At 61.5% G+C, this 26,391-nt stretch overlaps 1 protein-coding gene across 16 annotated transcripts in view; it reads right to left on the reverse strand.

The window, feature by feature from the left end:
- The window catches only part of KMT2C (lysine methyltransferase 2C), a 169,473-nt gene that overhangs the window by 120,558 nt on the left and 22,524 nt on the right, over positions 1–26,391 (reverse strand). For all 16 annotated transcript variants that reach the window (XM_055144984.1, XM_055145032.1, XM_055144981.1 and 13 more), the window contains exon 2: positions 5,770–5,858. In XM_055144984.1, the coding sequence (XP_055000959.1) occupies positions 5,770–5,858 (89 nt within the window). The remainder of the gene's footprint in view (positions 1–5,769; positions 5,859–26,391) is intronic.

Here is a 26,391-nt window from a genome sequence, read left to right on the forward strand (position 1 = left end):
GCCCGAGTCTGATCCCCGGCATCCCGTGTGGTCCCCAAGCCTGCCCGGAATGACCCCTGATGCAGAGCCAGGAGTACTTCCTGAGCACTGCCAGGGGCGGCCCCAACCCGCCCTCCCCCGCCAAATAATGAAACTGAATAAATAGAATTCCAAGGGCATCCTTTAAAAGTCTGGAACTTTACTACAGTTTGTCCAGGGCCACACGACTCCCGGAAGAGCCAGCACAAGGCTGAGGGGGCAGGGGGGAGACGGGGGCACTGTGTTTCCCGACTTCGAATCCTGCTCCAAAGCTGTACTAATTAAAACTGCACAGGACTGGAATAACGACGGACTCACAGACCAGTGGGAAGAATTCAGAGTCCTGAATTAAACTCTCAGTTAACCAGGAGAGAAGAACATGAAGTGAAGCAAGGAAAGTCTCTTCAAGAAATGGTACTGGAGGGGGCTGGAGCAATAGCACAGCGGGGAAGGCGTTTGCCTTGCACACGGCCGACCTGGGTTTGATTCCCAGCATCCCATATGGTCCTCTGAGCACCGCTAGGGATGATTCCGAGTGCAGAGCCAGGAGTAACCCCTGTGCATTGTCAGATGTGACCCAAAAAGCAAAGAAATGGTACTGGGAAAATGGGTAGCCCCAGATGAAGAAAATAAAACTGGAACCAGAACACACACCATTCACAAAGGTAAAATCAAAGTAGATCACACTCGGGATTAAGCCAGAATCCATTAAAACACTGAAGAAAACAGACTCTCCAGGAAACAGACCCCAGAGGGGTCTTCCATGAGATGACCACAGAAGCAAAAACAAAAACAAGCAAATGGAACAACATTAAATTTAAATTTCTGCACAGCAAAAGAAACACAAACTGAAATAAAGGCACCCGACGGAAATAAGAGAAATAAGAGAAAATATTTGCACACAAATTCTCAGATAAGACTCATCAGCTGACACTGATAATACAGACAGACGGACACTTAAGATCCATAAAGCAGCAGCGGAGCTCAGCAAGAGCAAATCCAAGACCCCAAGCAAAACCTGGGAGACAGATGAACAGACACTTCCACAGAGACAACGTCTTCTGGCCGATGGAGTAAAACAAGTGCTCACGGCCGCATCTGAGTAAGGACACACAGACCAAGGCAAGGCTGTCACCTCGTTGCAGTGACAACGGCACATGTCGAAAGCCCAGAAGGGCGGGCTGGCCCTCGGCCACTGCTGGGGCACTGTGGTTGGGCTCGGCCTATGGGGAAGGCAACACGGAGATTTCTCCAGAAACAATAGGAAGAGAAGAGAACCCCCTAAGCCCCGGAGATTGCAGTTCTCCGCACCTGCCCCAGTATCACTGTCTGTCACTGTCACTCGTCCCATTGCTCATCAATTTGCTCGAGCGGGCACCAGTAACGTCTCCATTGTGAGACTTGTTGTGACTGTGTTTGGCATGTCGAATACGCCACGGGGAGCTTGCCAGGCTCTGCTGTGCGGGCGGGATACTCTCGGTAGCTTGCGGGACTCTCCGAGAGGGGCAGGGGAATCGAACCCGGGTTGGCGGCATACAAGGCAAACGCCCTGCCCGCTGTGCTATGGCTCCAGACACTAACTCCGAAGGACCTGTATTCACTGCAGCACCCATCGAGATATGCAGCACATATCGAGACACGGAAACAACCCATACGCCCACCGTGGATGAACAGAACCAGAAACTCGCATACACACAGGAGGGAGCACGCCGAGCTGTAGGAGGAGAGAGATCATACAGCCTGCAGCGGGCGAACGGAGCCAGAGGGGCTTGGCACCAGGGGCTCTCGTGCGAGAGACTGCAGACACACAGCAAGAGGGAGCCCGGGCCAAGGCGGAGGAACTGGACGCGGGCCCACAGAGCTGACCGGGCGCAGGCGGGAGGGCGGGGTGCCGCGTCCGGGTGCGCAGAGACGGTGCGTGCGTGGAACTGACTTCAACAAATATGATTCATGGCTGTTAAACCAAAAGGGTGGGTCTCGGGGCCGGAGCCATAGCACAGCGGGGAGGGCGTTTGCCTTGCACGCGACCGACCCGGGTTCGATTCCCAGAATCCCATACGGTTCCCCAAGCACCGCCAGGGGTGATTCCTGAGTGCAGAGCCAGGAGTGACCCCTGAGCATCGACGCGTGTGACCCGAAAAGAAAAGTGTGTACCTGCTAGAGCTTAGTTTCAGTTCCTGGTTACACCACGGTTCACCTGTGCCCAGAACTTCAGTGGGTTTCGTTTTGGTGGGGGGGAGAGCACAGACGCCCGGGATCACTCCTGGCAGGACTCGGGGCCCATGGGAGAGGTCAGGGGTGAGCCCAGGTGGCCGCATGCAAGGCAAGTGGCCTCCCCACTGTGCCATGGCTCTGGCCCCAGCCAGCACTGTTATCGCGTCAGTGTCCCCCTTAAGGTCCAGAGACAGTCCAGCGGGCCTGAGCCCTGCACCCCACATGGTCCCCAACCCAGCCAGGAGGGAAGAGGGGGAGGAAGAGAGGGAGGGAGGAGGGGGATCGAGAGAGGGAGGAAGGGGAAGGGGGGAGAGGAAGGGAGGAGAGAGCCCTGACAGCAAGCTTCAAGAGTGGCCAGCAGGGCACGGGTCCGAAGCCCACGCCATCTGCTAGTGACTCGCGAGGGGGGAAATCCATGACTCGGGAAACTAGTCACGGACTCCAGACGCAGAAGGAAAGGACCTCAGGGTCGCAGACTCTGCCTCCACTTCACGGTGGAGCAGGGGAACATAGGAAGACGCGGCCAAGGAAGCGGCAGGAGTTTCTCCCGTTATCCACTGCGGGGGTGGGGCCAGCCCTGAGCGCCCCCAGCAGGACCATCAGCTTGGGGCCTCTCCCAAGGGGTCACTGTTTGGGAGTGACCCCCAGCAGTGCTCGGGGCACTGGGACAAAATACCCACAGTGAAGCGCCAGCTCTGACTGGGGGAAGCGCTGGCAGGACACGAGCAATCGGCAGGCCGTGCACGAGGCAGGGGTGAGTCTCCGGCACCGAGGAGCAGCCCCCAGCACCTCTGGGTGTGACCCAGAAGAAAACAAAACAAATTGCAGAAAAAGCAGAGGAGAATCTAAGGGCCTGGTCTGAGGGGCCCTTGGGGGAAGGCGGCCCCCCACCAAGGCTGTGGCCACGGGGCAGGGTAAGGGCAGGGGGGAGGGCAGGGGTGCATGGAGGGGCGGCTCAGGCTCCATCACTGAAGGACCATCTTGGTTTGGGGGGATTTTGCTTGATTTGCGTTTGGGGTCACGCCCTCGATGCTCAGGGGTTCCTCCTGGCTCTGCACCCAGGAATCTCTCCCAGGGGTGCTGGGGGGGCTATGGATGGCGGGGGGAGACCCACGCTGGCCACATGCAGGCCGGTGCCCCCTCGCTGAGCTACTGCCCGGCCCCCATCACATGTTTTGTCACACCTAATCCCGAGCCTTCAGTCCACCCCAACACTGCACCAAAGACGACTCAGTACAAAGGATTCCTAAGTAATGCCATCTCAGGTTCTTTTTCTTTGTGGTTTGGGGCCACCCCTGGTGGTGCTCAGGGATTAGCCCTGGCTCTTATCTCTTCCTAGAGCTCGGGGCACTAATGGCACTACCGACTGCCCCTGGGATACTGCAAGGCAAGGGTCCTGCCCCCCGAAACTCTCTGGCCCCTACCCAAATTAAGAAAAAAAATTCATACATTGGTTGCACCCCAGTTAAAAATACTGTATAAAACCTGCAGTACAGTAACAGGCAATTTCATGTTTAAAGCAATACGGTGAAATATGTACTTTTAAAAATTATTATTTATTTTGCTTTTTGGGTCACACCCAGCGATGCTCAGGGTTTACTCCTGGCCTTGCACTCAGGAATTACCCCTGGCGGTGCTCAGGGGACCATATGGGATGCCGGGGATCGAACCCGGGTCGGCCACGTGCAAGGCAAATGCCCTCCCTGCTGTGCTATCACTCCAGCCCCTGAAATATGTACTTTGACAGTGAAATGCACAGGGGCAGGAAGAACCAGTGACCCAGGAACTCCTGAAGTCTCGGCCTCCTTCCCTCGGGGGAGACAGACCCCTGGGAAAGACAAGGAGAGGACCAGAGAGACTGACCGCAGCAGCAGCGGGTCTGCCACCAAGAAGAATGTGTGTGTGTCTGTGCGTCTGTGTGTGTCTATGCATCTGTGTGTGTCTGTCTGTGTGTGTCTGTGCATCTGCATCTGTGCGTCTGTGTCTGAGTGTTTGTGTGTTTCTGTGCATCTGTGTGTGTCTGTGGGTGTCTGTGTATCTGTGTCTGTGTGTGTGTGTCTGTGTGTGTGTGCATGCGCATGCAGAGTCGAACCCCAGACGTCACACATGCAAGACAAGAGCTCGGGTCACTGAGCCACACGCCCAGCCTGAAACTGTAATTTTCTTTTTTACGTTAAGTAAAAGTTTCAGCAGAATGAAACCCACTTAGAAAGATGTGAATGAGGGGCCGGAATGGAGCACAAGGGGGAGGGCGTTTGCCTTGCATGCGGCCGACCTGGGTTCGTACCCAACATCCTGAAGGGTCCCCGAGCACCGCCAGGATTAACTCCTGAGTGCAGAGCCAGGAGTAACCCCTGAGCATCGCTGGGTGTGACCCAAAAAAGGGGAAAAAAAACAACAAAGGTGTGAGTGGAGAGCGAGAGAGGACGCAGCGTCCCGGACAGAGCCCGGCTTCTCTGGGCAGGACACGCGGGCGCCAGGGCGAGCGCCAGAGCCGGGGAGCAGGGCGGGGCCGCGGCGGGCGCCAACCCAGGCTCCTCCTGGCGTCCACACAGCCAGGCGGGAGTCCCCAGCACTGGGGCGGGGCGGCCCGGGAGGAAGAGAGGAAAGCAGCCGCGGTGTCCGCCTCTCCCCGGGACAGAGAGGCCGCTGTGCCCGCGGCCGTGCCGGTTCCTCTCGCCAGGGCAGTGTCGGGGCAACTGGGGAGCCCGAGCCCCTCCCCCAGTTTCGCAGAGGTGCAGACAGGGAGCTGGCGAGGCCCACAGCCCGCTCAACCAGGCAGCTCCCCCAGCAGTGCTCCGGGGGCCCTCTGGGCTCTGCACTCAGGGACCCTCCTGGCAGGCTGGGGGACCACAGGGGGTGCCGGGGCTCGAACCCAGGCAAGGCAAGCCCAGGAGACAGAAGCCTGCTGGACTCTCTCCCGACCATTTAATCAGCATCAACCAAGACTGTTGCCAATACCCTCACGAACGGAACCTAGTTTTCCATTCTCACACGTGTTTTGCTCCTACGTCTTTTGTCCTCTGCTTTGGGGGCCACACCCAGCGGTGCTCGGGGGCCCGGCACTGCCTCTCTGGCCCCTCAGACACGTTTTGGCTCCCATACAATAATCACTCGATGACTCACCAGCCAAAGCTATCCTGCGAGCCACCGTGCCAGGAGGCGCCATGAGCTCGGTCCAGCGGCTTTGGCTGCTCGGCCACCTGGGGCCACAGCTGGGGTGCTCAGGGGCCACTCCTGACAGGGCCCGGGGCCCTGTGGGATGCTGGGGACCGAGCCCGGGTCAGCCGCGTGCCAGGCCAGTGCCCTTCCCGCTGTCCTGTCTCTCGGCTCCAGTTTACTCCAGTTTTAATTCTGTTTTAATAAAATATTTCATGACAGACATTGAATAATTCCTACTAAACCCAGATTTTGGGAAAAGAACTCATTTTACTGTCATTAATAGCAAAATACTTCAGCAGAGGAAAATGTTTTAACTCAGTGTATAGACAAATGCTAATTATGCAGATTAACGCCCATTCCTCTCAGATCTGGTACCTGTTTCCACAACGTTCTCTGTCTCTGCTGGCTCCAGCCCATCCGTACTATCTTCATCTTCCACCGCAGTTTTTCCTCTACTTCGAGGCCTACAAAGAAATAGACATAATTAAATGTCAAAGTTGGGGCTCAGAATTCTACTCAACCTAACACGAGCTGAAGGTATATAAAATAAATCAGGCAATATTTTTCTAAAATTAAAATAAGTAACGTTAGGGCAATTTCCTCATACACACACACGCCTATTAATGAAATGGAGATAAAACAAAAATCTTTAAAGAATGTCAACCAGCCCTGCCGTTAAACACTAATTTAACTAAAACACCAAACAGTGCCACTAAAACTGACAGATTTTTTTTTCTGCAAAAAGTACAGATTATCAGAGTAAACTTTCAAGGGCAAAACCCAAGCGCGACGGCCTATGAGCGACCCCCTTTAACACAAGGCGTCTAAGGGTGGAGAACACGGCAGCTCCCGGGCTGTCACCAAACAACCGAGAGGTCGGGAAAGGAGAAAGTTTCACAATAACACGAGTTCAAGATGAAACAATCAAAAATACAAATGTTCCAAACAGCGGAGCTTCAAGAAACATAACTGGAAACAGCTTAAATCCCACAATTATATTTAGGTATCACAAAATGCCAGGTAACTGGTTTAAAAAAAAAAAAAATCGGCCAAGGAGACTCAGACATTAGTCAAGAGGACAGTGACGGGCGGGAGAGAGAGAGCAGGAAGGGCGCTAGCCTCGAACTCGGCCAAACAGGGTTCGGTCCCCGGCATCCCATAGGGTCCCCCGAGCACCCAGGAGTAAGTCCTGAGGCAGAGCCAGGAATGACCCCTGAGCATCGCTGGGTGTGACCCCAAAATAAAATAAAATACAAAGCAAAGACCCAAGTATTAGAGAGCAAAGCCGCATGGTGAAACCTGCGGGACTCGGGAAACAGTGCTCCAGGGCAAAGGCTGTGGCGGGGCGGGGCGAGGGCGGGAGCCGTGGGCGGCCTGCTCGTGACCCTCTCGGCCAGTGCCCGCGCAGGACAGGCTGAGGTCCGGGCGAGGCCCCGCTCCATGTCGCGCCCCCTGCCAGGCCCACACCAAGAGGGAAGACCCCGCGCCCACCAAAGCCGCACACAGAGAGGGGAGGGGCACAGGGGAGAGGGGAGGGCGGGAGGGAGACCTGCCATGGCCCAATGTCTGTGCTCAGGGAACACGGACAGAAAGATGCCGGCACGGCCTGGCGGGTGGACGGAGGTGGGCGGGAAGGCCAGGGAGCCCGGGAAGGCGCCAGCCCCGGTGCCAGAGCCCAGGGCCAACTCCACCGGCCCCTGGCACTGCCAGGGGAGGCGCCCTCGGCACAGACAGACAGACAACCAGAAGGTCAAGACACAGCAGAGCGGAGGGGCCGGAAGCACAGGCCAGGGGAAGACAGGAGAGAACACGAGCGGACTGTGAACCCGAAGAACCACCTCCTGGGCACAAAGGAGGGAACGGGGCGAGTGACCGGGGCCAGGAGAGGGGCAGCGTGTCAGGGTGAGACCCCGGCACAGCCCCAATCTAAGGTGGTTTTAAATAAATTTTGTTACTGCTGGGAGGGCCTGGGGCCACCACCAGAGGGGCTGACCCCCAGCGACCTCAGGGCCCAGTGGGTGCTGGGCTGGGGGGATGGGGGGTGCGAGTGGGGTCTTCTCTCTCTGGGGTGCTCCGGGCCGGGCCTGACCCTACGCTCAGGAAAGGAAGAGAAAGAACCTGCCCGGGGCGGTCGGAGCCACACAGCAGGCTACAGCGCAACTGGGGACGGGGGTTCAAATACTTTCCCAGGGGGGCGCAGTGCCTGACTGGGGGGGCTCTGACCCGTCATCAACTACTCCAGAGAGGCCAAGGCAGAGCCGCCACCCCTCCCCGCAGACACTGACCGCGCCACCAACCTCGGGAAGGAGACTCCGGCTGCTGCCCTGCCCCTCGGAAAGGCGCCTGAGGCCAGAGCAACAGGACGGCCAGCCCGGCTCCGTCCCCCCCAATACGGCCCGAGTGCAGGGCCGGCCAGGCCAGGGACAGGCGTCTGCTGCAACCCCGACACTGAGGTTTGGAAGTTTAGAAGGTAAATTGGGCAAACAGGAAAACCCAGCACCAAGTACTGGGAAGAGTCGGGTCCTGGCGGGCAGGGCAGGGCCTGGACACAGCCCGCGGACAGACGGGCGAGAGCAGGGCCCCCCACGCTGTGCCCAGCACCCTGCCAGGGGCGGGCCTGAGCCCACTGAGACGCCGCAAGCCCAGCAGCGCTCATCAGGCCTGCCCCGGGCCGGGCTCCTGAGGGGACGGAAGGACGCGGGCCCACTGACCACGGGCCACTCCATGCAGACCCTTGGTGGCAGCGCACGGGAGCAACCAAGCGGAACCGCAGGGACGGTCAGGCCTCAGCCAGGCCAGGCGATCTGGGAATAGACAGTCACCGCGGCCCCCGGAGCACACAGGCAGAGCACAGCCCCCAGAGCAAACAGCTGGAGCACTGTCCCCGGAGCACACAGCCAGGGCAGCCTCCGGCCCTGGCAACACCAGACAATAGCACAAAGGGTTGGCAGATACGAGTCAGTGGTCCTCAGCGGGCGCCTTAACCCCACCCCTCAGCTGCGCCCTGGGAGGCCCGGGAAGGCGCAGTTCAGGGCAGAGCTCCGCCCATCCCCATGCAGTTCCCCCCCACCCCGAGCCACCATGACCCAGGATGCAGAGCTGGGAGTAGGTCTGAGCACCTCCAGGTGTGGCCCAATAGCCAAGGAACTAAATTAGAAATGAACAAAATAAAAAGGTCCAGAAAACCATAAAATGCTACCAAAAAAAAATCATATTCAAATATAAAGACCAATGACAAAATGAAACAGAAGTTGGAACTGAGAGAGAGAGAGAGAAAGAGAGAGGAGAGAGAGAGGAGAGAGAGAGAACAGAGAGAAGAGAGAGAGAAGAGAGAGAGAGCAGAGAGAGAGAGGGGCCTGCCACAGAGGCTGGGGGGGTGGCGGACACCGGAGGTGGGGCACGTGCTCGGGCAGAGACGGTGCCGGGACGCTGCATGTTGAGACCCGGCGTCACGTAGCCCTGAGTGTGCAGATAAACCAGTAAGAGGCGTCAGCTCAAGCGGACAGGCAAGACCGACCGTCACCGTCCGCAGCTGACGTCGCCAGACCTACGTGGAACAGACGAATGAGCCAGCCAAAGGCCTTGGAGTTCGTGTGAGATGATCGTCCCACAAACAGCAAAAACAAGACAATAATTGCGCCAAACACGCGGAGAGAAAGGTGGCAGCTGTCTGGTGATGGGGGAATCTCGAGAAACTCGAGAGCCTTCACAGACGCGAGACCAAAGACACGAGGTGAAGGCAAAAGGTCAGGGATGCGAAGCCCCCGAGCCAGGGACCCCGGCAGCAAAGGACAAAACTCGAAGACGCAATGCCACTCGCTGGCGATCAAGACGCGCCCGACAGCTGGCAGAGACGCCAAAGAGCAGTGCCCCCTCTGCCCTCCGGGGCCACACCCGCAGTGCGCCGAGCCCCAGCTGGGCACGAGGGGAGGCAAGGAGGCGGCTGACCCCTGCGCTGTCCCCGCCCGCAGCACAGCAGGCGGGAGGCAGCTGAGCACCGGCTCCCAAACCACGAACTAGCCGCACCGCGGACTCAGCTTCAGACTAGGACGCTACCGACCGCAGGGCACCAAGAGAGTCACTGAAGGACCTCACTGCAGCTGACCCGAGGAAAGATTCACAAAACGTACACTTCACTGACTCAGGGACTGTCTCTAAGGACTGAAACCAGTAGGGCAGAGCTCTCGGACGATACGGAAAAGCTTCCTTTTTTAATCCCTTATTTGTTTTTACTTGTTTGTTTGGCTTTTGGAGTCGCTTCCAGCTCTGCACTCAGGAATCAGTCCTGACAGTGCTCGGGGGACCCTCTGGGATGCCGGAGATCAAACCCGAGCCGGCCGTGTGCCCGGCAGGCGCCCCGTGCTCAGGCCCGCAGTCACCAGCCAGAGGCCGAGCAGCCTGGAGTGCCGGAGCCCAGCGCCTCTGAGAGGCCCCAAACGGACACGGATGATCCCGTGGGCACGTTGAAGTGTGCACGATGTGTGACTGCACACACGTGGGCTGCGGCGCGGCTGATGTGCACGTGCAGACACAGGCAGAGACGCCGCAGTCTCCAGGCTGACCCCGGCCCCGGCCGGGCCGTTTCCTGCAGAGCTGATGGGGGCCGAGGCTGCGCAGGACCCTCCACCTGCATTTTGCTTCATCAGAGCCTCCGTCTGGTGGGGGCGTCACGGGGCCCGGGGAGCTCAGCCGGGACCAGCCACGCCTCAGGCATGCACACTCCGCGCTCGCCCGCTCTCTCTCCCCCGCCCGCTCGCTCTCCCTCCCCCCCATCTGCGTTCCTGAGGCAATGCAGTAAGGCTGGGCAGTGACTGACAGCTGCTCTGGAGCAGGCCGCGCCCACCCCAACCCGCAGGATTCCCCAGGCCTGAACAGAGCAACCTCGGAGCACTGCCAGGGGTGGCTAAAAACACATGGATTTTCTTAAACTATAGAGAACTGGGGCCAGAGGGACAGTGCATGGGGTAAAGGCCCCGCTTGCATGCAGCTGTCCGAAGTTCAACACCCAAAACTACACACAGGCCCTTGAGCACCACCTGGAGTCGTCCCTGAGCACTGTCCGGTGAGAACCAATGGAGAGAAACAATGAGGGCTGGACAGACAGAACACGGGGAAGGTGCTGGCCCCAACAGAGCCACCCCGAGTTCAACCCTCAGCACCACACCTGGGTCCCTGAACCCAGCACAGTGACCCCTGGGCACAGGGGACAGGAGGGGACGGGAAGGGAAGGGAGGGGGAGGGGAGGTGATAAGAGGGGGAGGGGGAGGGGAGGGGAGGGGAGAAGGGAGAGGAGGGGAGAGGAGAGGTGGAGAAGGAAGAAGGAAGGTGGGATTTCTTCACCCATGATCTAGCAAACACAAGAGGCCCTGCCACCCCTGGGAGGCCCAGCCAGGCGCCCAGCAGAGGCGTGACGGGGAGTGTGGGGCCAACAGCCTTCAGGGCTGAGGCTCGTTCCCAGTGAAGCTGCAGGAACCTTGACTGAATCCAGAGTGCAAAGATCCGAAAACAAAAATTCGTGGAAACTGAAAATCCATGCTTTCATTAAATGATAGGTTGTCAAACATAACTTCTTCATAATATGTAATTAAAAACAAACATTCTCTCGGGGCTGGAGCAATAGCACAGCAGGGAGGGCGTTTGCCTTGCACACGGCCAACCTGGGTTCGATTCCCAGCATCCCATATGGTCCCCTGAGCACCGCCAGGGGTAATTCCTGAGTGCAGAGCCAAGTAACCCCTGTGCATTGCCGGGTATAAACCAAAAAGCAAAGAAAAAAAAAATAATGAGAAGAACAGGCGTGACCAGAAGAGAAGGAAGAAGATGCCTGTAAGCAAGACGCTCTCGGTTTCCGAGAGGAGCCTCAAACCAGGGCCCTGGGTCACGCCTCAGATCAGCAGGATCTGACACGCTCGGCGGGCGGGCCACAGGGCAACACACAGCGGGGTGTAGCATGGACAATGGCCCAGCAACCGGACACGGCGCGCAGAACACGGCTCCGAGGCAGCACTGTCCATCACGGGGCTCCAGGAGCACCCTCCAGGGCTCCGTGCGACGGGCGGGGCAGGTGCCAGGCATGCCCGAGGCCAGCCCGGGTTCCAGCCCCAGCGTCACGGACACCCCACACACCCCACTCCACCCCCGCACCGTCGTCAGGAGTCAACCCCAAGCACCATCAACTATGACCAAAAAACAAAAGATTTCACCTGGCAATTACAAGGATTAAAACAACACGCAAGTGTGAAGGAAAATTCACCTGGTGATAAGCACGTTACAGGTAAAGCAAGGAAAAATCAGGGGTAACTATATTCTCAGTAAATAAGCCGTCATCACAGCCGCTCAAAATGGGTCCAACCCACCCAGACACCGTCATCCCTCTCCACGCCAGGCTCAAGAGCTTCCCAGTCAGCAGTGCTCCTGCCGGGAGTCCAGGCTCGGTCTAGAACCAGGTACAGCAGAAGGGGAGGCGTCATCCGAATAAAACAGCACAGGGCCGGGTTACCGTACCGGGGAGGGGCTGGCCTTGCATGCCACCCACCTGGGTTCAATCCCCAGCATCCCATATGGTCCCCGGAGCGCCGCCAGGAGTGATTCCTGAGTGCAGAGCCAGGAGTGACCCCTGAACATCACCGGGTGTGACCCAACAACCACAAATAAATAAAGCTTTAAAAATAAAAATAGCACAGATATTATTTACCATACTTTTTACCATAAAAGCACTACTTAAGACATGCAAGTTGCTATTTTATTGTTATTGTCTTATTTCAGCATTCCAAGAACAGGGTTTACAATAATCCAAAGTTTTCCATGACAGAAAGCTGTGAAAGGTGAAGATCTGTCCAACACTAGAAAAGAAAAACCCGAGGAAGACAAGAACCAATTGTCGGAAGCCACTTCACTGGCAACGGCAGCTTCAGCGCGACTGGCACTCCCTTCTACACAGACCAACTCGGGGAGCCGCGCCTGCGACCTGTACTTCCCGTGCCATTCTGCGAACCTAAAGCAGAAGCAAAACACCAGGCACAGAGTACAGAGATGGAGGCCCCTCCACACACAAAAATAATAACAATAATAATAATTAAAAAATAATAAGGTAACTGACTTAAAACAAATTTACTTTTAAAATACATTTTAAAAATTAATAAATTTTAAAGACTAACCTAAAACTTCATTTTTTTAAAAGTTTCTAAAAGTTATCTGACATTAGAAAGCATCCTCCCCTCCCCTCCCCCAGCCCTGGCCTGTTTTAAAACATAAAAACTTTGCCCGGTGGTAAAGCAGGCTAAGCAAGATGTTCAGAGTCTGCAAGACTGCATTTCAGGGCCCTGCCGAGGGAGGGTGGGTTTCCCCTCTCGGGGGAAGCGTGGCGAGGAAGCCCCTTCCTCTGCGCGCACCTGTCCTCAACTCCCTCGCAAGCCACAGAAGCAGACGATGGCACGCCTTCGTCTTCCTGTTTCACCGATGGTGGGAGTCTTACCATGCTAGATAAATGTTTGAAACACAAAGTTCAGGGGCCAGAGAGGTAGTACAGGAGAAGGGCACCCAGTCGACCCGGGTCCGGTCCCTGGCACCCCTGAGCCCACCAGGAGTGATCCGTCAGCACTGAGCCAGGAGGAGCCCTTGAGCACCGCGGAGGACAGCCCCAAAACAACATCTCGTAACACTGTAAATAATCTTTTGTCCTGGCAATTTTAAAACAAACGTTTCTGATGAAATATAGGACAGTATAAAGTACTGAAACCACGGCAAAAGGAAATCTACTTAGAAAGGACCAAGAGTCAAAACTGCACCAAATTTCTGAAGAAAACTATTGCGAAGTAGAAAAACATACAAAAGTAAAAAAAACATATAAAAGACTAAACATGCCACAAGAATAAGTATTGTGCTTCATTCTTACTTTCTGTTACATCTTTCCCCAACATATGCCAGGAACTATAAACCATGTCAATGAATGAATGTCTCCAGCAGGAATTACTAAACTCGATTTACAACAACAGTTTGAAGCTCTGAAAAGAGACCTGCTCCCCAGGACTGAGGAGGGCTGAAAACAAAGAGAGACAAAGAGATCTGGAAGGTGAGGCGGCGCCCACAGACACAGGCTGCACCCGGGGGGCGGCACTGCGGAGTGCACCATCGCCCCAGAGGCAAAGCAACAAAGACTTCTAGACTCTAGTTGATTCAAGCGTGAATTGGCACCATCACTGTGACCTGGGAAAGATGACGTGTGTGTGTGTGTGTGTGTGTGTGTGTGTGTGTGTGTGTGTGATGGTTTGGAAGCACAAATGAAGAAATAAATTTTTAAATCGTAGCCCGGTGCAGTAAGCGCCTACGCGGAGGGGGCTATGCTGGTCAGAGCCCTTTGCTTTGCACAGGCTCGTGCAGTGACCACAGGCTGAGAAGAGTCAAATACTTAGAAAAACCAAACATATTTGCACCACCAGAGACCGATTAACCTCTACAGTTTGGGGGGTGGGTTTCCCACAAGGACATTCTGAGATGGGACAGCACTGAGGAAAGCGAAGAGCGAAGCCACCTCTCACCCACCCACTGCACGGCAATCCCGCGCCTGTCGTAGAGCGCTAAGGTAACGGACGGCACCAGCGGCAGGCCGGGAGGCAGCAAGCAGGAAGCGCTGTGTTACTGTTGACGAAGGAGGCGACCCAGTGCTTGGTGTTACAGCTGAGACAACCCTGCTGAGCTCTCCGGGCAGGGACAGAGAGACAGGACGGGGCAAAGCACAGCGGCTACCCTGCATGTGGCCCTTGCAGGTCTGACCCCAGCACCCCACACGGGTCCCCACACACCAGGACACTCCTGACACGGAGCCAGGAGTAACCCTGGGCATAACCTGGTGTGCCCCCCCAAAAAATAATTTTTTTTTAGGATAACTGTGAAGCAGTATGTAGGGAACAGAACTACCAACGGGGCAGTGTGACAGTGAGATGAGCATGGGGAGGCGCAGAAGGGGAATAGCTGCAGGAAACAACAACACAAGCAGTCAGGAGTTTACTGGGGTCTATACCGGGGTCACCAGGCGCGCTGGGGGCCGTTCGTACGTATCGATAATGCACGCACACACTGCAGGAAGAAGAAAGAAGCCGGGAACTCACCAGCTTCAGCAGGAAGAAGCATCCTTCACTCCACATACCCCCAGGCCTCCGAGATGGTGACCGCAGGGCCCTCCTTGTCCCCAAGGCCAGCTCCAGTGAGCACCAAGAAACACTTCCTGCCTCACCATCTCAGAGCCCTCCAGGACCCGACGCTGCGGTTTGCTGATTAACGACAGAGCAGCAGCTGTTTCCTTCTCTCTAGGTTTTACTGCCCAGACTGGAAGCGTGGAGCAGACGCACATGACGGGCTTGGCTCCACACACACAATGCCACGGACACCAGGCGCTTTCTTTGTGCAAAGTTCAACTGCTGAGGGCTTTCTGCACCCCGTTCTAGATTCACGCCGGCACAGACCTGAGTATTTACTTTCCCATCCTCATATTCCTTCCTGGGCTCACACGAAACCGTGATCATGAGCCATGCAGCATAGTTAACAAACCCAAGGTCTGATATTTGCTTAGTTTTTTTCTTTCTTTCTTTAGGGTGCTTTGGTCACAGCTGGTGGTGCTGGAGGCGGCTCTTGATGGCCCAGGGGTGCACCTGGAGGCCCTGGGTAAGCAAAGCAGAAAGTCCAGCCCGATGAACACTCCCTCTGGCTCCCAAAGAAAGGTGCAAATCCTGAGTTCTAAAGGAACTGCCTCTTGATTTTTCCTCATCTATTTTCAACTTTTGTGAAATAAAGATACAAACTCTTATCTCCTAGAGATGCAAGGAAGGAGGGGCCGGAGGATAATCCCGGCACCCCATACGGTTCCCTGAACACTGCCAGCAGTGACCCAGGAGCACTAAGCCAGGAGTAAGCGCTAAGCTCCACCAGATAAAAACAAACAAAAGCTCATACGAAGAGAAACGCAGCCTGGCGCTGGAGCGATAGATAGCACAGCAGGGAGGGCGTTTGCCTTCCATGCGGCCGACCCGGGTTCGATTCCCAGCATCCCAGATGGTCCCCTGAGCACCGCCAGGGGCAATTCCTGAGTGCAGAGCCAAGAGTAACCCCTGTGCGTCGCCGGGTGTGACCCCCCCCAAAAAAAAGCCAAAAAGAAAAGAAACGCAGCCTCCCGTGGACTCAGCTCCCTGCTCTGTCTGCTACTCTCCCGGCCCCGCCCCTCCGCCTCAGGCCCCGCCCTCCGCCTCAGGCCCCGCCCCTCCTTCACTCTAGTCCCGCCTCTTCCGGTCAGTACCCACCCGAGCTTTCACACCAAGGGAACTTCAAGGTTTCCTGCTTTTTAATTTTTTTCAAACAAATTCTGATCTCTGCCTTCTGATTCTTAGGAGTCTATAAAGTACACGCCTCAGCACTTACCAGTCACTTAGAAGAATCAGAGTGTGAATAACCGGGAGGAGAGAAGAAAGCACCAGAAACACGCCTGGTCACGGCACAGCCCACTGGAGCCGGGCAAGCCCTGGGCGCGGCTGGGCGCGGCCCCGCCGGGAGAGCAGGCGTCCCTGGGGGGGCTGCCGCAGGCGGGCCGGGGGCACGGGCCTCCCGGCGGGCCTCACACCACACCACCGCCGTGTGGGACCCCCAGTCCCTCCAGCAACGCGGGAAGATGAGGGGTTTTTAATGAAAGACCTTATTAAAAAATAAAAAAGCTCTGCTGGGTCAAGCGCAGGTACAGCAGGTGGTGCAGTGCCCGGAAACCCCGGGGTGAGCCCAGAGCAGGGCGAGGGAAGGAGCCTGCGTGAGGCCGGCGACGTGCAGCGGGCAGGCTCTGGCCTGGCACGCGGCGCCCCCACAGGACTCCCTGGCACCCGGATGGCCGCCCCTCCCCGCCAGCGAACAAGCCCAGGCGTCCCCCGAGCGTCGCTGGTCCCCCAAACCAAGCAACCCGGAACACGACACCCTGGCCCACTCCCCGCCGTGCACGGTGCACGGCAGGCCCGCAGGTGCGCGCGGAGGGAGCGTCCCGGTCTCGGGAGACCACCCACAGCGCTGAGGAGCGCCGGGGGAGCGCGCCACGGGGCTTCCGAGGGAAACGGGGCGGGGTGACAGCCGAGAAGGCCGCAGGGCCCACGCCCAGGGAAGGGGAGTGGCCGGTGCCGCCCGCCGGTCAGCAGAAGGCGCGGGCAGGCGAGGGTCCCGGCGCCCGGGGAGAGGGAGGGCAAGGCGAGGACGGGCCGCGCGACCCCCGCCCCGCCCCGCCCCACGGCCCGTCTGAAGCTCGTCTCGGGGCCCAGCCTCCTTCCCGCGCTGCAGAGCCCAGCCCCGGACACTGCCCCCGCCCCGCGGCCCAGCCCCGGACACTGTCCCCGCCCCGCGGCCCAGCCCTGGACACTGTCCCCGCCCCGCAGCCCAGCCCTGGACACTGCCCCCGCCCCGCAGCCCAGCCCTGGACACTGTCCCCGCCCCGCAGCCCAGGCCTGGACACTGTCCCCGCCCCGCAGCCCAGCCCCCTGGACACTGCCCCCGCCCCACAGCCCAGCCCCGGACACTGCCCCCGCCCCGCGGCCCAGCCCCGGACACTGCCCCCGCCCCACAGCCCAGCCCCGGACACTGCCCCCGCCCCGCGGCCCAGCCCTGGACACTGCCCCCGCCCCGCGGCCCAGCCCTGGACACTGCCCCCGCCCCGCGGCCCAGCCCTGGACACTGCCCCCGCCCCGCAGCATCCAGCTGCCATCAGTGCCACTCTCTGGCTCTGGCCTGATCAGGGGCCGAGGCCCAAGTGCCCTCGGAAACCGCCGCCCGCCTGGCTGACCCGACAGGCGACACCGGCCACACCACGAGCCTGAAGGTTCGGTGACTTCTTGGGGGGGGGGCGCCAGACTACTCGGGGCTCACTCTCAGCTCTGGACACGGGGTCACTCCTGGCGGGCTCGGGGACTCGAACCCAGGCGGCGGCCAGTGCCTTGCCGGGACCCCCCCAACCCGAGACCTTGGAAAGCGACATTCCCCCACGAGCGTTCTGATTAAATCTCTTCCCCTCTTGCTCGAAAGACTCAGGCTGCCAGTGCTCAGTGACGTCTCCGCGCCTCCGACAGCGGCGACAGCGGTGGCCGCGGCTGCCCAGCCCGCTCTGCGGGGGCCTCTCGGGGAGACCCTCCCTCCCTCCGGCCCGGGCTCTCCAGCTCCCCGGGCCGGCCACGACCCCCCCCCCCCGCCTTCCCTCGGCCCCGCAGGGGGATCCTTTTCCCTTCACGCGAGGAGTCGCTCCGGGCCGCACGACCTTCCCAGACCGGGAGACCGGGCCCGCCGGGCTGCGCTCGGGAGACGCGCTCGGGAGAGACGCGCTTCCGTCAGAGCAGACGCGGCAACCGGGAGGGCGCGCAGCCGCCTCAGAGACTCGCCGTCCGGACCCGCACCCCGGGCCCTCAGGCTCCCTGACCCGAACCCCGGGCCCTCAGGCTCCCTGACCCGCACCCGGGCCCTCAGGCTCCCTGACCCGCACCCCGGGCCCTCAGGCTCCCTGACCCGCACCCCGGGCCCTCAGGCTCCCTGACCCGCACCCCGGGCCCTCAGGCTCCCTGACCCGCACCCCGGGCCCTCAGGCTCCCTGACCCGCACCCGGGCCCTCAGGCTCCCTGACCCGCACCCCGGGCCCTCAGGCTCCCTGTCCCCACCTCCCCCCCCCCTCAGTCTCCCTGACCCGCACCCCGGGGCCCTCAGTCTCCCTGACCCGCACCCCGGGCCCTCAGGCTCCCTGTCCCCCCCCCAGGGGCAGCCTGAGGCGGGCCGGGCGGGGCCCAAAGCACAGCAAAGGACACGCGCCTTCCCGCAAACGCTCCCGCGGGGGCGGCACCAGCCCCGGGCTGAGGGGGCCTGAGAGCCCAACGCGGGCTCCGAGTTCCGAGCGGGCGGGCTCCCCAGTTACACGAGGCGCCTCCGAGCGGCAGGACCCGCCCCGCGCCGGCCTCGCGCCTCCTCCCGGGCGCCCCAGGACCTGTCTCCGCTGCCCCGGGCCCACGTGGGGCCGCCCAGGCGCCCCCCCAGCCCCAGACTCGCCCCCCCCGCCCAGGCGCCCCCCCAGCCCCAGACGCTCCCGCCCCCCGCCAGCCCCAGACTCGCCCCCCCCGCCCAGGCGCCCCCCCAGCCCCAGACGCTCCCGCCCCCGCCAGCCCCAGACTCGCCCCCCCCCGCCCAGGCGCCCCCCCAACCCCAGACGCTCCCGCCCCCGCCAGCCCCAGACTCGCTCCCCCCCCGCCCAGGCGTCCCCCCAGCCCCAGACGCTCCCGCCCCCGCCAGCCCCAGACTCGCCCCCCCCCCGCCCAGGCGCCCCCCCAGCCCCAGACCCTCCCGCCCCCGCCAGCCCCAGACTCGCCCCCCCCCGCCCAGGCGCCCCCCCAGCCCCAGACGCTCCCGCCCCCGCCAGCCCCAGACTCGCCCCCCCCCGCCCAGGCGCCCCCCCAGCCCCAGACCCCCCGCCGCACCCGGCCAGGCCGGGCTCAGAGCAGGTGGGCGTGAGGAGACCCCGGGCCTCCGCCCCCGCGCCACGCCCGCCCACGCCTCCAGATCCCCGTAGAAACCGCCCCCCGGCGCCCCACCCCCGCCCTCCGCGCCCCCCACCCCCGCCGGCCCCCACCCCCGGCCCGGGCCTCGTGCGAAACCAGTGTCCTCACCGGACTGCTGGAGGCTCTGGGCCGAGACGTGCCTCACCTGCGGGCCGGCACCCGGCTGCGGCGACCCCGTGACCCCTCCGGCCCTTCAGAAACCGGCCTCGGGCTGAGAGACCGCGGGAGGGCGGGGCCGGGAGGGCTGAGGGAGGGCGGAGCCGGGAGGGCTGAGGGAGGGCTGAGGGAGGGCTGAGGGAGGGCTGAGGGAGGACTGAGGGAGGGCTGAGGGAGGGCTGAGGGAGGGCTGAGGGAGGGCGGGGCCGGGAGGGCTGAGGGCGGGGCCGGGAGGGCTGAGGGAGGGCTGAGGGCTGAGGGAGGGCTGAGGGAGGGCTGAGGGCGGGGCCGGGAGGGCTGAGGGAGGGCTGAGGGAGGGCTGAGGGAGGGCTGAGGGCGGGGCCGGGAGGGCTGAGGGAGGGCTGAGGGAGGACTGAGGGAGGGCTGAGGGAGGGCTGAGGGAGGGCTGAGGGAGGACTGAGGGAGGGCTGAGGGAGGGCGGGGCCGGGAGGGCTGAGGGAGGGCTGAGGGAGGGCTGAGGGAGGGCTGAGGGAGGGCGGGGCCTTCTCGGTCAGTGTGGGGCGTAACCCAGAGAGATGGGCCTTACTGGCAGCAGAGACAGAGACCAGCCGAGATAGGCCCAGGGCACGAGCTCCTGTGAGACCGCTGTGGAGACGCGCAGAGCAGAAGGGCCGCAGGCCGTGGGCACTGGCCGGGGGCTCAGTGGACGGCCAGTCTCAGCCAGTCAGAGCCGCCCGGCCCCGCCCTCCCGCGGCCCCGCCCTCGGCCCTCCCGGCCCCGCCCTCCCTCAGCCCGGCCCCGCCCTCCCGGGGCCCCTCCCGGGCCCCGCCCTCCCTCAGCCCTTCCTGACCCGCCCTCCCGCGGCCCCTCCCTCGGCCCTCCCAGGCCCCGCCCTCCCTCAGCCCTCCCGGCCCCGCCCTCCCTCGGCCCAGCCCCGCCCTCCCGCGGCCCCTTCCGGTCCCCACCACTCATCATCATCATCATCATCATCATCATCATCATCATCATCATCATCATCATCATCATCATCATCATCATCACCACCGCCGTCGTGGTCTCCTAAACTGAAGCTGGAGGAGGGGGCGGCAGACAGGGCACCTGCTCGCCCGTGGCGGCCTCGTCGGAACCCACCGCCACACACGGGCCAGAGCCCAGAGCCCACAGAGCCCTGACCCTAAACCCAAACGGAGTAAGCCTCGGCTCAAGTCCAGGTCTAGGATTCTTCACAAGATCGCTCTGAATCAACCCAGAGCTGTCCTGCCACGGAAGCTCGGAACCAGAGTCGGGCTCTGGAGGGAACACATCCTGACGAGCCCCGCCAACGACAGCCCACGGGGAATGACTAATGTGGGCTGGAGCGACAGCACGGCCCGGAGGGCGTCTGCCTTGCACGCGGCAGACCCGGGTTCGATTCCCAGCATCCCATATGGCCCCCTGAGCACCGCCAGGAGTAATTCCTGAGTGCAGAGCCAGGAGCAACCCCTGAACATCGCCAGGTGTGACATCCCCCAAAAAAATAGGAAAGAACTAGTGTGACCCAAACCGGAGGGGCAGGGCGTCCCCCCTCGCCCTCTCCTCACGGGCTCCCCAGTCCAAACCCACAGGACCGTCCAATCCTCCCTTTCACCTCAAGATAAGGCACTTTAGTTTTCCGGATCTTTGGGATGTTGGGGGCGGGGCGGGAGGGGGTGCACACCCAGCAGTGCTCAGGGCTAACCTCTGGCTCTGTGATCAGGGATCACTCCTGACACGGCTCAGGGGACCATACCAGGGTGTGAGGATTCGAACTCAGGTCGCCTGTGGGCAAGGCAAGCGTCCTGCCTGCTGTCCTATCACTATGGCCATGCTCATTTTTATTTATTTATTTATTGCTTTTTGGGCCACACCCGGCAGTGCTCAGGGGTTGCTCCTGGCTCTGCACTCAGGAGTTACTCCTGGTGGTGCTCGGGGGACCCTACGGGATGCCGGGGATCCAACGCCCTCCCGACTGTCCTATCGCTTCAGCCCCCTGTTTACTGTTTTTAACTTTGGCCGTGTGTAGCAGGGCTCAGCGGCGTTCTCACTCCCTGCCCTGTAGGGGTCTGGCAGGAAACCTGCAGAAAAACACGCACTCCGGGGGCAGAGGGGCAGGACACGGGCAGGGCGCCTGCCTTGTACATGGCAGACAATCCTCGGCACCCCCTAAAGGTCCCCAGGCCCGCCAGGAGTCAGTCCTGAGCACTGCTGGGTGTGGCAAAAACAAACGAATGAATGACTGAATCCAGGACTTGTTCCCTCCAGGTAGGAGCTGCGGTCACCCCTGTCTCCCCCATCTGTCCCGACACCATCCTCCTTTCCTCCTCACACTCTGCTACATGGCCACATGCACCACCCCAGTCTGCAAACAGCCCCAGATGCAACAGATGCTGCGTGTGTGTGTGTCTGTGTGTGTGTGAACACCAGCGGGCAGACTGGGTCAGACTAGGTCAGGACAGGCGGGGCCGCCCACACCACCTGCCCCCGCTGCATGCAACGGGCCCACTGCACAGCTGGGACTGACGGTTCGCCCACGCCGCACAGGCTGCCCGGGGCTCAGACACAAGCCCGACGGCTGCTGCTGGACACACGCTGGGCTCACCTGTCACGGGACTGGGCCCCTCCCCACCCAGCGGCACTCGGGGTCAGGGATGCTTCAGCAACAACTCGTCGCCAGGGTGGGACTCGGCGGGCACCAAGGACAGCGAGAGGCCGCGAGGGGCGGGCGCGGTCAGTCCCGGCCCGTCCTGGCCAGCCTGAGCACAGTGCGTTCCCAGGGGCTGGCTCAGGGCGCGTCCCTGGCTCACCTTTGACATCCGCAGGCACCGGTATTCCGGCCTCAGCCATCTCTTCTTCCGGCCGGCCTGTCCTTCAGGCCCAAGACAGCGCCACTAACTGAAGCTCCCGACGGAGCATGAGGATCAGGCTCTCGGCGCGACCAGAGTGAGCGGCACTGCAGACGGCCGGTCACTCTGGGCAGCCACCAGGCAGGCAGCGCAGGGCAGCGAGGCTGGTCCCCAGCCCTGAGCGGGGCACGGCACGGCCAGCCCAGGAGCCCGGCCCGCAGGCCCACCGCCCCGACAGCAAGGCGAGCAGGGCACGAGCTCACGGGCGACCGGCCCCAAGAGCCCCGGCCAAGGGCAGCCTGAGACCCCCTCGAAGCCCCCGCTGCACGCAGAGGCCGGTGACACGGCCCCTCCCTGCGTCCACAAGACACAGGAGAGGCGACAGCCCTGGGCCAAGGTCTGCAGGCGCTCGGACCCTGCCACTAAATTAGGCTCTCTCGTCCACCACAGGGTCACGGGGGCCCAGCCCAGCGAGCAGAGACAGGGCCACGGGCTCCACGTCCGGTCAGTGCAGCTCCCAGCAGGGTCCAGATGCCACAAGCTGTCCGGGACCACCGCAGGTGGGAGAGCTGTGCAGCTAAGGGGAGCACCCCATGGGGAGGCGTGAGCACTGCAGGCAGGAGTACCTATAGCTGGCATCCTGTGAGACCACAGCGAGCTCTGCTGCCAGAACACACACGGCACCACGTGGAGAGGGTGTGATGCCCGCGGGCACCTGTCACGCCACCACTAAAGCCCGCACACAGCAGCCAGTGGCGGGGCGGGCGGTGGCAGGGGGCGCGTCAGGGCGACAGAGCCGTCTTCGTTTCACTTCACGGAGCCCAGGGGCCCGGCCCAGCGGCTTGGCGCCCGGGAGTGAGAGACCCCGACCACTCACGCCCCCCGCGCGGCCCCGTCAGAGCGCGAGTGCCTGGTCTGTGCTGAGCCCGCTCTCCTCACGCCCCCGCCCCGGAGCCCCCGGGACCGGCACCCTGCACGGGCGGCTGGAAGCGGGGTCCCCACGTGGCACGACGAGCGAGAGGCTTGGCCCTGGCACCGCGCACACCCCGGGCCTCCTGACGGGGCACTGGGGCCCCACGCCCGGAGCCGCCCCGTGGACGGGACACACAGGGACGGAGGGAAACTCCCGCTCTCCGGAGCAGGGCCTGGAACCCACCCAGCGCCCCCGGGAGACCAGGGGGAGCAGTCTGAGAAACACGGCCACAGAGAGGCCGAATTTCACTTCCTGCCGCTGCCAGCACGGCGCCTGGTCTCTCTGCGCCCACACCCGGCCCTGCACGCAGCGGAGTCGGGAGGCCGGGGCGCCCCGCCTGGGGGCTGACCAACCCAAGGGTCCGACTGGCGGGGGGCGGGGAGGCCATCTCTAAGCGACGCCCGCTTCCCCGGCAGTCCCAGGGGCAGCGTGCCAGGACGCAGCGGGCACCATGCCCCGCGGGCGTCACCGGCTCCCCCACGTTTCCTGTGGGCGGAGGGGGGCCCGGGCAGAGCAGCTGCACGGCAGCAACCGCGCCACACGCCAGGCCCAAGGTGCATCCTCGAGCCCGAGGCAACCCCGGGGGCCCCTGGGGGCCTGGGGCCACAGGAGGGAGGAAGGGCTCGGCTTCACGCCCCTCTCCCCCACCCGGGAGGCACAGGGCCAGCAACCCTGTGACAGCTGCCTGGAGAGGAGGGCGGGCGGCGGCCGGCCAGACAGACACACTCAGGACGGGGGGACTCAGCAGAGCGGCCAGGGGCAGCCCCACACAGCCCCAGCCCGCCAGGAGTGCAGAGCCAGGAGTCGGCCTGAGCACCACTGGTCTGCCACGGAAAAAAAAAGAAAGAGAGAGAAAAGAAAAGAAAGAAGAGAAATGAAGAGACTAAAGAAAGGGAAAGCCGAGAACACGCCGGGCTGCAGGCAGACGGGGGGCGGGGGGTTAGCCCCCCCACACAAGGCCACGACAGTTTTCTAAAGAAAGCCCAGGAAGGTGCAGGGTTAAGACAGCACAAGCACCTGGGTAGGAAAATCCATCAATTATGCATCGGGCTCCGCCCACCCGCACCGGGCAGGACTCACCTATTTCACAGTCTTAAAGGGGCAGAATAGGCGCTGGCAATGTTCAGGATCTATTATACAGACTTACTTTCTTCTTTCTTTCCCTTTTTTGTTTTTGAGCCACACCCGGCGACACTCAGGGGACCATCTGGGGCGCCAGGAGGAACCCAGACGGGCCCCAGGCACGGCAAGCACCTTCCCCGCTGCACTATCCCTCCGGCCCCAACTTGCTTTCTGAGCAGGCAAAGGATACATGCACGAACCACTCTTTAAAGGACGCCAGTCCACAGCAGGGCAGTCTTCCCTGTCTGCAAGTTCACCTTGCTGTTGTCTGCCTGCGTGGGGGCCTGGCCGGTCCCCCACCTGGAGAGGGGTGCGTGGGACAGCGCAGGTGGCCAGGCCATGACTCAACGAGCCAACCTAGCAAGGTCCAGAAGAGGGAAAAGCACCGAGACCTTCGGTGACGTCACCTGGACTTGCAGTCACGGCAGCCCAGACACTCACCGCCAGGGCAGCGGACAGCTCAAGGGGCCGGACCCTGGGCCCACCCCGGCACGCCAAGAGCCTCCCGCACCCCCACACAGAGCGGGGAGCAGCCCCAGAGCAATGCTGGGTGTGGCCCAAGAACCAAACGAACAAAATACTGAAACATTCATCCTTTGAGCCGCTAGCAGGGTTTTCCCGGTCTAAAAGGGAAGCCCACAGCAGGCACGGACACGGCGGGATGCCACGGCAAACTCGGGCACACGCTGGCAGAACGGAGCAGAGCCCAGAATACGGTCATGGAGAGAGAAAGTCTAATAGTGACAAAGTCAGGGGAAGTCCACAAGAGACTGAGCAAACTGGACAGAGACACGCAGCCATAGACCAGCGCTGCCCGAAACTACAGCGACGGACGCTAGGGCTAGCTGGAAACACACTGACGACGACGACGATCAGGGCCGGGGCGGCCGCACAGCGGGGAGGGCACTGGCCTGGCACGCGGCTGGCCCCAGTCCAATCCCCACCGTCCCCTCAGCCCCCGGAGACCGCCAGGAGTGATTCTTAAGCACAGTCAGGAGCAACCCCCAGCACCGCCGGGTGTGGCCCCAAAACAAAAACAAAATAGACTATGAGACCGGAAACGGTACAACAGAGGCAAACGCAGCTGACACAGGTATGGGGGAGGGGGTGAGGTGCCAGCCAGCCGGCCCCGGCTCCAGGGCACAGAGCCCGAGCACACACCTGCCCCCCCCAACAGACCCAAGAGTGGGCAGCCCCAGGCAGGGGCCTCACACACTCCGGAGCCAGGAGCGAACTCTGGCCGGCCGGCGCCCACTCCCGAACACAGGCTGCCCGCACGGCCCCTCTGCTGCCCACCTCTCTGGCAGCAGAGGATAAAGGGCATGATGGGAACCCGAGGGCGAGGGTTGGGGGGGGGGGATTTCCTTTTTCCTTTTGGTTTTGGGCCACGCCCCGAGGTGCTCAGGGGCTGACACACTCTGGTAGATCTTGGTGGCGCTGAAGGCCCCATCCCGTGGGGGGAGGGGTCAAACCCAAGCTCTCCCCCCCCCCCACTGCCCGCTGCTGAAGTTCACCCACAGGAGGAGACTAGGGGGGTGGAGCTTGCATGATTTTTTTTTTTTTGGCTATTTTGGGTCACACCCGGCGATGCTCAGGGTTCCTCCTGGCTCTGCACTCAGGAATGACTCCTGGCGCTGCTCGGGGACCCTAGGGATGCCGGGGATCAAATACTGGTCCTTTCCAGGGTGATTTTTAAGGGGGTGGCAGGCCCAAAGCGCGTGGGGGCCTTCTCTTAGAACAAAGCATGAGGGCAAGTGAAGACTAAGGGAAGCTTGGGGCTGGGACCATAGTCTGTTCGCCTAACACACAGCAGACCTGGGTTCGATCCTTGGCATCCCCATAGGGTCCCCAAGCACTGCCAGGAGGTGACTCCTGAGTGCAGAGCCAGGAGTAGCCCCTGAGCATCGCTGGGTGTGACCCAAAAAGCCAAAAAAAAGTCCAAAGGAAACTCATTAACATTTTCAATGGAAATAAGGGCTCCGGGGTGGGAATGGGAACTGAGGCAGACAGGGCCTCCAGGACCCTGGAGTAGAAGCCAGCCGTGAGCCAGAGCCCATTGCCCACTGCCCGAGACGGGGAGGGGGGCCGGCACCAGGAGCAGGCCCCCACTGCCCGAGACGGGGAGGGAGGCCGGCACCAGGAGCAGGCCGGGACGGGCTTACGGAGTGCTGAGGAGCCGAGTCCCCAGCCCGGCAGCTGTGACCCGCCCGCAGACGCAGCCTCTGGAGCAGGGTGTGGCCACGCAGAGAGAGGGCCAGGCCGGGCACCTGGGAACAAGTCCCAGAAGCGCAAGGGGGACGCCCAGGAGAACCAGGCAGGAGTCAGTGGGCAGGACTCACGCCGAGCACTGCAGGGGCCCCAAAAGATGGGG

This window comes from Sorex araneus, chromosome 1 (genome assembly GCF_027595985.1).
Source record: "Sorex araneus isolate mSorAra2 chromosome 1, mSorAra2.pri, whole genome shotgun sequence".
In the NCBI taxonomy this organism is placed as follows: Eukaryota; Metazoa; Chordata; class Mammalia; order Eulipotyphla; family Soricidae; genus Sorex; species Sorex araneus.